General features: G+C 35.1%; 1 protein-coding gene across 1 annotated transcript in view; it reads right to left on the minus strand.

The window, feature by feature from the left end:
- Positions 1-12,099, minus strand: part of LRP1B (LDL receptor related protein 1B) — a gene marked incomplete at its 5' end in the record, with an annotated part of 1,526,008 nt that overhangs the window by 92,990 nt on the left and 1,420,919 nt on the right. The window contains 1 exon segment of the mRNA XM_057550915.1: positions 784-900. Coding sequence (XP_057406898.1) covers positions 784-900 — 117 coding nt within the window.

A 12,099-nucleotide genomic window follows, 5' to 3' on the forward strand; every position in this document is an offset into this window, starting at 1 on the left:
GCTTTTGTTTTAAAAAAAAAAAAAGGAAGCAAAGCAATATTCAGTACATAAAATATGTAAATATAAAAACCTCAAGTATATATTGTGAACAATTGGTGTTAAATAGGTAAGCGGTTTTGGTAGGAAAGGGAAAGAAGCACAGAAGGGAAATCAATTAGTTTCATCAGAAAGAACTGAGACTGCCAGGCAAAAAAAGTGTGAGGCACAGAAAGGAGTAAAAAATGAGAGTAAAAAATAGGAGGTAGACACAGAGATGGAGATACAAAAAGGGTGCCACAAAAGAAGAGCACATGTAGATTCTGCAGTCACTTGTGTGAGAGGTAAGTTGTCATTTTTACATATTGCTTTTCACATGGATGAGAATATCCCTATCAACTACCTAAAATAATAATTTTTATTGTGATGTTTTACTGTATACAATAACTCATTTCCTACTCATCACTGCAATTTGAAATAAAAATTAGCATTCACAGGCACTAATATCGACTACTTGAAGTGTTCTGCTCAGAATAGAATATCCACGGAAGCAACAAACAGAATGAATATTTTTTGAATCCGTGTAGCAATGAACCACGTTTGTTCTAGAGTCAAGAAGTTCTTCTGGCCTGGCCTCTTTGTTATTCTAGTAAGAATGAAAATTGTAATGAATAGTAAGAGCTGTAAGTTGAAAAGAGAAAGAATTTGAGGAAATACAGAATGTAAAGCTTTCATACTTATATTTATGTATCATTATTTAATACTTTCAGTGATAATTAAAAGCAAAAACAAGAGCACTTCACAAACCTTGTTTGCTGCTGACAGAGATTACTGAATCAGAGCCGTCATATAGAACGCTGCCAATAACAGAGAGCTCAAGGTCAGCCCAGTATATCCGTTCACTGAAATGATCCACGGCCAGACCTGCAAAATCAATACACACAGACAAATAACAGCAATACACTTGAGATTATTTAAAATTATGTTTCTGCTCTTTTAATGTCTTAATTGACATTTTTCTTCAAACATCTTAGAAATTACCCAGTCTATATCACAGTAGTGCAAAAATCAGAAAAACTGATATAGCTTAATCCCTATCTGAAATACATGTGTATAGATTACATAGAATTTATTTAATAAACTGTGGCAAAAAAATCTTACTTCACATAGGGAAAGCTACCCTAAATATCTTTCCTTTCTACACTTCTTTCTTAATTATGGTTATTTTCTAAAAGAATTTCCCAGGATACTTTCATCATTTAAATCACTTACCCAACCATTAGTTAAAATAATTCAGTGTAATTAGTTATATTTTGAATCTTTTCATGAAGGTGCATTTCTCAGAATAGAAAAGGTTCATGGGCCTAATCATAAGATATTTTCACCCATTTGGAGTTATAGTGTTATGAAACACCTGTGTGCAGGCTGAAGTATAAATTGACTAAAGATTGATGTTTATAGTAGGGAAGAACGAATAGTAAATTCCTTAATTAAGGTTCTAGTTGTATTGATACTTAAATTTTTCACTCTATTTTTCTAGTCTAATCATTAATTTGCTCTGAGACTGTTTGTCTTTCTTTATATCATCAGTATCTGTTAGTGAATACCAATGGACTAACATAATATGTAGTAAAAAATCATGTTTTGCTATTTATTCAAGTTTTTATTTTGTATTTCATGTGATTGGAGTCTAGCCCGTGTCTTCTTGCACAAATATCAACACATAATACCTTAAGTAAACTTCATTCAGTATAGAAGAGTAAAATCTATGACATATGAATTATATAACAAATCCTCACTCCTATAGATATTCAATTTTTACGACATAGTTAGTCTTTAGATATGACATACTTTGATAGTACAATGCAATCAAAATACCTTTGGCACTTGAATGCTAAAGAGCTTTCTGAATCAGCTCATTCAAGAAAAAAACCGAGGTACCTCTCAACGGCAAGGCAACTGAATGAAAAGTATTTTCGAGTTTACACTAATTGTATTCCTGTGTAGATGGGCCAAGAGTAACAATCAAAATGAAAGCATATCATGGTGAAAATCATTTGGGAATAATTCTTCAGTTCAGTATGTAGATCTATCCCAAATGTAATCAAACTAAATATAAATATTTCTCCTCAAGTAGAATATAAAGATGTTGTATGCCCAATCAGCCTCTGAGAAATGAGTTAACAATTAAAACAAGTGGCCCATGTTTTACTAGTTTCTGCTCAATGATTAATTTGTTATTTGGAGTTACGCTGGGAATTAGGTTTTTGTTTCTTCATGTATAATTATGGGTAACATGAACCATAAAACGATCCAGCTTCCTGCTGCCACCATTCTATTTCAAAAAGGTTATCTCAGAAAGATTGAAAACGCTTTTCTTTCTTTTCCACCGGTGTAATACAATACTACATACTAGTACTTGGCAGTGTACGGTGCAAGGGAGGAGCTTTTTTATAAAAAGCTGTTCCCAACATAATGGGTCTCTACATTTGAATATTAAATTTGTTAATCATAGAAAAGAAGAAAACAATGGGTGTGTAATCTAATTTAATTACCAATATTGTTTCCTCAGATTCAGCAGCAGTAAAAATTTCTCAAACGTGTCATACATTGCATTGTTAGTCTAGGCTTAAGACAAACACATCTTTATCATCTCCAGTCCCATACCGTACTATTTTGGATGGAATTACATCTAGATAAAAATTATATAACAAAGCTTTTAGATGACTGGGATTTATATTCCCCCACATCCACAAATCAATGATTTTGATTTTTCCTTAAGCCCTTTAATAAAACAGATAGTCTTTTAAATTAAAAAGTTAAAAAAGGAATCAACTTACTTTTTTGTTATAGCGATGAGTCAAGTTTATATGAAAGAACAAGTTCATTTCTATATCTTTAAAAAAATCACATCTATTTTTTGTCTTTAATAAAGAAGCAATAATAAAATGGGGGGAAAAAATCAATTCCCAGGAAAGTTATTCTTATCTGAACTGGGAATGGTGAATATTTGGAACCAAGTCAGTGTAAGTACAGAAGATTTAAAATAAAATGTCATACTTGTTCTAATCAAGCATAATGGAATCACAGTTTGGAAGTGTTATGAAAGATAAAGTCTCAATAAGTTTTAGGAGCACATGATAATGACCCTAATCGTGTATTCATTTTCTTAACATCTCCCATGATATCAAGACTACTGTTACATTTTAGAGATTTTTGAATCTAACTTTTGTTGAACTCTGAAGTTTTCCAAGATCCTCCCACTAGTTCCCCTATTTCCACTATGATCTAAAAAGAAGAAAGAAAATGGTAAAATCTTATGAGAAATTACCACAGTACCAATGTGATATTTAAGAGAGAAAACTTGGAGAGAGAAATAAATTAAAATCACTATGTTTTCAGAAAGAGAGAAAAAGATTTTATACATTTTGTGTTAAAGGAAAGTCAAGATTTGTAAGGTAGTAATACCCAACAGGTGTGCACTACCCTATTCTTGATTTAAGAGGTATAAGAGGGGTCCAAAAAACTAAAAATACTTACCACTATGTCAAGTTTATTTTTAAAAAATTGTTAAAAGTATTTTTTGAGATAGGTTGCCTACATTGGGTCTTAGATTCCAAACTACATTAAAGTTGTTTTTATACATATATGTATATATATGTAATATATATATATACACACACACACCATACATGCACACACACATACCTACTTATGAGTGTTAGTAAAATAATGTATCAAGGAATTGCAAAATAGTCCTTAAGTTTTTATCTATTTCATTTAATTAGAGATCTTTTGTTGGTCAATGACAAAGAATTTACTGAGTGAATCAAATAATTACGACTGGTCCAGGGCCAGTGTGTACTTGTTTATTCTCTCAGAAACTGCCACGATTTGAGAAGAGGGAAAGGTAACATAAATAAGCTTCTGGATATCAAATAATATGGTATTTAAATCAGACTCATGTAATTCTACATGCCCTTCTACTGCAGGGAAAACTGGAAAGTATCCTTATCTGACACAGAATTCATTAACTCAATACATATTTGTAAGGCAACTCTCTTGCACCATACACTGCCAGATACTAGTATGTAGCAAAGAATAAAACAGATCATGTTCCTGCTCTCATGGAGCGTCCTACTCAACCACCACACAATTGACTGAATAAGAATATAGATTATGCTTCCTGTATTTAATATAGGGCCTAACAAAATGAAGTGTGCCATTTATTAAAAGAGATCTTAATACCATACCATGGGTTAGAGTGTTAAAAATTGCAGGCATTCATCTCTTCATTCATTCAACATATAATTAGTCTTAAGCACATACTAATTACAGGCACTATAACATTCTACAGGGGATATAACAAGAATATCCATTATGGTTTTGGTTTAACCTGTTATGTTCTTGCTGGGCACATAGATTATACATTAAGGAGTCAATGATCTACTGTCTCATTAAAGCAGTAGATTAAGGAGTACCAAGTATGGAGATAACGAGTGCTTTCAAAGCCCAGAGAACTGAGGTATTCTCATGAGTTTGGAAAGGAGGCAATGGCAGTGCTGGTGGTGAGCAAATATAGGGCTGTCTGGGTGGTGGGTTAACTATCCGATCAGTACAATTCCAACCCTAGAATGCACAGAGGTTACATAAAGGGACAGAGACAATTTTCTATCTATTCCTATTGCTGTTCATAATGCCGATATCACCTTTACTCTATTGAAGTACAGAGTATAACCAAATGTACTGCATCTTAGTGCACACAGTCATTCATGGATGCATCAAGGAAAGATAGAATTTCCTATAAACCCCAAATGTAAAGAACAAGATATTACACATGGAGGGAAACAGAGGCATTATTATATTCATATAATATAATGATTTCATATAATAACTTAGGAATCAGGTCAAATATTTATAAACATCCACCAATAAAAGAGAGAATACAGGTACGAATAAGTCTAAGATGTTTCTAGGAAGACATAAGCAATGAATGTACTTCCATGTAAGGATATCTTATAGAATATATTTGCATAAGTGCACATGTCCTCCCACATATAACATGTATATATGCATACAGATGCAGAATGACTAATTGCCAGCTTTTCATTGTTACTTTCTAGTAATATGCTATTTATAAAATCTAAATTATCTATTATTTCCTAAAAATCTTCTGAGATTTGTTTTTGACGCATTTGTATATCAATAACATTTGACATGCCATACTTAAGGGTTATTAAAGATAAAGACAACACTGAGAGATGTTTCTGCTTGATGGAATAAAATCCTGCCTAATAATATAAGACTAGCATTTCCAATATTAAGAAATTCATTTATTAAGCAGGTAGGCATGAAGTAAAGCAATAAATTTTTACATGTGGTGTGTGGATTTTTTAAAATCTTACAGAATTCTAATTGATATACAATAAGAAAATTAATCAAATTAACAAAATATACTAAATGACATTTTTAAATGTGGATAAAAATAATAATTGGTCCCCTTAAAACTAGTATTGCACCTGTGAGCCACTCAGCACTACAGGACTGGCAGTAGAAATACATTCATGGGACAACTAACTGCTGAACAATCATTGACAGGAAGACACTGGAACTCACCAAAAAAGATACCCCACATCCAAAGACATAGGAGAAGCCGCAATGAAATGGTAGGTAGGGAGCAATCACAATAAAATCAAATCCCATAACTGCTGGGTGGGTGACTTACAAACTGGAGAACAATAATACCACATAAGTCCACCCACTGAGTGAAGGTTCTGAGCCCCACATCAGTCTTCCCAACCTGGGGGTCCGGCAATGGGAGGAGGAATTCCCAGAGAATCAGACTTTGAGGGCTAGCAGGATTTGATTATAGGACTTCGACAGGACTGGGGGAAACAGAGACTCCATTCTTGGAGGGAACACACAAAGTAATGTGAGCATCAGGACCCAGCGGGAAGGAGTAGTGAACCAAAAGGAGACTGAACCAGACCTACCTGCTAGTGTTGGAGGGTCTCCTGCAGAGGCGGGGGGCGGCTGTGGCTCACCGCGGGAACAAGGACACTGGCAGCAGAAGTTCTGGGAAATACTCCTTGGTGTGAGCCCTCCCGGAGTCCGCCATTAGCCCCACCAAAGAGCCTGTAGGCTCCAGTGCTGGGTCGCCTCAGGCCAAAAAGAAACAGGGAGGGGACTCAGCCCCACCCATCAGCAGACAAGCAGATTAAAGTTTTACTGAGATCTGCCCACCAGATCAATACCCAGCTCTACCCACCACCAGTCCCTCCCATCAGGAAGCTTGCACAAGCCTCTTAGATAGCCTCATCCACCAGAGGGCAGACAGCAGAAGCAAGAAGAACTACAATCCTGAAGCCTGTGGAAGGAAAACCACATTCACAGAAAGATAGACAAAATGAAAAGGCAGAGTACTATGTACCAGATGAAGGAACAAGATAAAACCCCAGAAAAACAACTAAATGAAGTGGAGATAGGCAGCCTTCCAGAAAAAGAATTCAGAATAATGAGAGTGAAGACGATCCAAGACCTTGGAAAAAGAATGGAGGCAAAGATCAGAAGATGCAAGAAATGTTTAACAAAGACCTAGAAGAATTAAAGACCAAACAAACAGATGAACAATACAGTAACTGAAATGAAAAGTCCACTAGAAGGAATCAATAGCAGAATAACTGAGGCAGAAGAACAGAAAAGTGACCTGTATGACAGAATGGTGGAATTCACTGCTGCAGAACAGAATAAAGAAAAGAGAATGAAAAGAAATGAAGACAGACTAAGAGACCTTTGGGACAATATTAAACACACCAACATTCGCATTATAGAAATCCCAGGAGAAGAGAGAGAGAAAGGACCCAAGAAAATATTTGAAGAGATCATAGTCGAAAACTTCCCTAACATGGGAAAGGAAATAGCCACCCAAGTCCAGGAAGTGCAGCGAGTCCCATACAGGATAAACCCAAGGAGAAACACGCCGAGACACATAGTAATCAAATTGGCAAAAATTAAAGACAAAGAAAAATTACTGAAAGCAGCAAGGGAAAAACGACAAATAACATACAAGGGAACTCCCATAAGGTTAACAGCTAATTTCTCAGCAGATACTCTACAAGCCAGAAGGGAGTGGCATGATATATTTAAAGTGATGAAAGGGAAAAACCTACAACCAAGATTATTCTACCCGGCAAGGATCTCATTCAGATTTGACGAAGAAATCAAAAGCTTTACAGACAAGCAAAAGCTAAGAGAATTCAGCACCACCAAACCTGCTCTACAACAAATGCTAAAAGAACTTCTCCAAGTTCGAAACACAAGAGAAGAAAAGGACCTACAAAACAAACACACAGCACTTAAGAAAATGGTCATAGGAACATACATATCGATAATCACCTTAAATGTGAATGGATTAAATGCTCCAACCAAAAGACACAGGCTCACTGAATGGATACAAAAATGAGCCATATATATGCTGTCCACAAGAGACCCACTTCAGACCTAGTGACACATAAAGACTGAAAATGAGGGAAAGGAAAAAGATACTCCATACAAATGGAAATCAAAAGAGAGCTGGAGTAGCAATACTCATAGCAGATAAAATAGACTTTAAAATAAAGAATGTTACAAGAGACAAGGAAGGACACTACATAATGATCAAGGGATCAATCCAAGAAGAAGATATAACATTCATAAATATATCTGTACCCAACATAGAAGCACCTCAATACATAAGGTAAATGCTAACAAGCTATAAAAGAGGAAATCAACCGTAACACAATAATAGTGGGGAACACCTCACTTACACCAAGGGACAGATCATCCAGACAGAACATTAATAAGGAAACACAACCTTTAAATGACACAATAGACCAGATAGATTTAACTGAATTTATAGGACATTCCTTCCAAAACCAGCAGATTACACTTTCTTCTCAAGTGCACACAGAACATTCTCCATGATAGATCACATATTGGCTCACAAATCAAGCCTCAGTAAATTTAAGAAAATTGAAATCATAGCAAGCATCTTTTCTGACCACAACGCTATGAGATTAGAAATCAATTGCAGGGAAAAAAATGTAAAAAACAAACACATGGAGGCTAAACCATACGTTACTAAATTACCAAGAGATCACTGAAGAAATCAAAGAGGAAATCAAAAAATACATAGAGACAAATGACAATGAAAACATGACAATCCAAAACCTATGTGATGCAGCAAAAGCAGTTTTAATAGGGAAGTTTATAGCAATGAAATCCTACCTCAAGAAACAAGAAAAATCAAATAAACAATCTAACCTTACATCTAAAGGAACTAGAGAAAGAAGAACAAGCAAAACTCAAAGTTAGTAGAAGGAAAGAAATCATAAAGATCAGAGCAGAAATAAATGAAATAGAAACAAAGAAAACAATAGCAAAGATCAATAAAAATAAAAGCTGGTTCTTTGAGAAGATAAACAAAATTGATAAACCATTAGCCAGACGCATCAAGAAAAAGACAGAGAGGATTCAAATCAATAAAATTAGAAATGAAAAAGGAGAAGTTACAACGGACACCGCAGAAATACAAAGCATCCTAAGAGACTACTACAAGCAACTCTACGCCAATAAAATGGACAACCTGGAGAAATGGACAAATTCTTAGAAAGGTATAACCTTCCAAGACTGAAACAGGAAGAAATAAAAAATGTGAACAGACAAATCACAAGTAGTGAAATTGAAACTGTGATTAAAAATCTTCCAACAAACAAAAGTCCAGGACCAGATGGCCTCACAGGTGAAGTCTATCAAACATTTATAGAAGAGCTACACCCATCCTCTCAAACTCTTGCAAAAAATTGCAGAGGAAGGAACACTCCCAAACTCATTCTATGAAGCCACCATCACCCTGATACCAAAATCAAAGATACTACAAAAAAAGAAAATTACAGACTAATATAGAATAATGAATATAGATGCAAAAATCAACAAAATACTAGTAAAAAGAATCCAAAAACACATTAAAAGGGTCATACATCTTCATCAAGTGGGATTTATCCCAGGAATGCAGGGATTCTTCAATATATGCAAATCAATCAATGTGATACACCATATTAACAAAGGGAAGAATAAAAACCATATGATCATCTCAATGGATGCAGAAAAAGCTTTTGACCAAATTCAACACCCATTTATGATAAAAATTCTCCAGAAAGTGGGCATAGAGGGAACCTACCTCAACATAATAAAGGCCATATACAACAAACCCACAGCAAACATCATTCTCAATGGTGAAAAACTGAAAGCATTTCTTCTAAGATCAGGAACAAGACAAGGATGTCCAGTCTCACCACTATTATTCAACATAGTTTTGGAAGTCCTAGCCACGGCAATCAGAGAAGAAAAAGAAATAAAAGAATACAAATTGGAAAAGAAGAAGTAAAACTGTCACTGTTTGTAGATGACATGATACTATATGTAGAGAATCCTAAAGATGCCACCAGAAAATTTCTAGAGCTAATCAATGAATTTGGTAAAGTTGCAGGATACAAAATTAATGCACAGAAATCTCTTGCATTCCTATACACTAACAACGAAAGATCAGCAAGAGAAATTAAGGAAACAATCCCATTCACCATTGCAACAAAAAGAATAAAATACCTAGGAATAAACCTACCTAAGGAGATAAAAGACCTGTACTCAGAAAACTATGACCCTGATGAAAGAAATCAAAGGTGACACAAGCAGATGGAGAGATATACTATGCTCTTGGATTGGAAGAACCAATGTTGTGAAAATGACTATACTACCCAAAGCAATCTACAGATTCAATGCAATCCCTATCAAATTACCAATGGAATTTTTTACAGAACTAGAACAAAATATTTCACAATTTGTATGGAGACACAAAAGACCCCGAATAGCCAAAGCAATCTTGAGGGGAAAAAACGGAGTTGGAGGAATCAGGCGCCCTGACTTCAGACTATACTACAAAGCTACAGTAATCAAGACAGTATGGTACTGGCACAAAAATAGAAATATAGATCAATGGAACAGGGTAGAAAGCCCAGAGATAAACTCACGCACATATAAACGCACAACTAATCTATGGCAAAGGAGGCAAGGATATACAATGGAGAGAAGACAGTCTCTTCAATAAGTGGTGCTGGGAAACTGGACAGCTACATGGAAAAGAATGAAATTAGAACACTCCCTAACACCATACACAAAAATAAACTCAAAATGGATTCAATACCTAAATGTAAGACCGGACAGTATAAAACTCTTAGAGGAAAACATAGGAAGAACACTCTCTGACATAAATCACAGCAAGATCTTTTTTGACCCACCTCCTAGAGAAATGGAAATAAAAACAAAAATAAACAAATGGGACCTAATGAAACTTAAAAGTCTTTGCACAGCAAAGGAAACTATAAACAAGACGAAAAGACAACCCTTAGAATGGGAGAAGATATTTGCAAACGAATCAATGGACAAAGGATGAATCGCCAAAATATATAAACAACTCATGCAGCTCAATATTAAAAAAACAAACAACCCAATCAATAAATGGGCAGAAGACCTAAATAGACATTTCTCCAAAGAAGACATACAGATGGCCAAGAGGCACATGAAAAGCTGCTCAACATCACTAATTATTAGAGAAATGCAAATCAAAACTACAATCACCTCACACTGGTTAGAATGGGCATCATCAGAAAATCTACAAACAACAAATGCTGGAGAGGGTGTGCAGATAAAGGGAACCCTCTTGCACTGTTGGTGGGAATGTAAATTGATACAGCCACTATGGAGAACAATATGGAGGTTCCTTAGAAAACTAAAAGTAGAATTACCATATGACCCAGCAATCCCACTTCTGGGCATATACCCAGAGAATACCATAATTCAAAAAGACACATGCACCCCAATGTTCATTGCAGCACTATTTACAATAGCCAGGTCATGGAAGCAAGCTAAATGCCCACTGACAGATGAATGGATAAAGAAGATGTGGTACATATATACAATGGAATATTACTCAGCCATAAAAAGGAACAAAATTGGGTCATTTGTAGAGACGCAGATGGACCTAGAGACTGTCATACAGAGTGAAGTAAGTCAGAAAGAGAAAAACAAAGATCATATATTAACGTATATATGTGGAATCTAGAATAATGATACAGATGAACCAGTTTGTAGGCAGAAACAGAGACACAGAGGTAGAGAACAAATGTATGGACACCAAGGGGGGAAAGTAGGGGGGGTGGTGGTATTGGTGGGATGAATTGGGAGATTGGGTTTGACATATATACACTAATATGTATAAAATAGATAACTAATAAGAACCTGCTGTATAAAAATAAAATAAAATTCAAAAAAAAAAAAAAGAAATACCTTCACGGGCCAGATGCCATCAAAAAAAAAAAATTCATGTTATGGAGTTATGGTGGACAAGGTACAAATGCAAGGCTCTAGTACATGGCATATTATTTCTATAATTATTCTTAGCCTCTTAGGTATTCAAGAAATTATACCAATCAATTACATTGGCTTTAACTTCTGATATAAATGAATTGTTATAAATTCTCTGTAAGGTAAATATTATCATATGTATTTTATAAATAAGAACATTGGTGCTGAAAAGTTTATGCAGGTTGCTCAATTTTAACTCAAGCCTATATAAATGGAAGGCTTATACTCTTTCTACGACTCCATATTTCTTCTGTCTAATACACTATGTTATACCCTGTAGGGTATACCATCTTCCTTTTGAAACTTTTCTGTCAGCTATTATGGCACTGAATTCTGTTGCTTTGCTCCTATTGCTCAAACACCTCTGTAGTCTTTATTTTTGATCTTGACTCTTCTGAATATAAGCATCTCACACATTTCTACCCTAAGAAGCCTCTCTGTTTTCTCCTCCTTTGTCTATCTTAACTCCAGCAACTTTAAATCATCAGTTTTCTATTGCCAGTTCTCCGAACTAAGTTTCTAGTTCTGCTTTGAGCTCCAGAACTAAAATCTCCAATTTTCTGTGAGATATCTCCATCTGATTGACTTAGGTTGGTCATGTCCACAACTACAACACATGATAGCAAGGAAATAACACTCCCTTCATAAATAAATTTCCCAAGAATG

This window comes from Balaenoptera acutorostrata, chromosome 8 (assembly GCF_949987535.1).
Source record: "Balaenoptera acutorostrata chromosome 8, mBalAcu1.1, whole genome shotgun sequence".
Lineage (NCBI taxonomy): Eukaryota > Metazoa > Chordata > Mammalia > Artiodactyla > Balaenopteridae > Balaenoptera > Balaenoptera acutorostrata.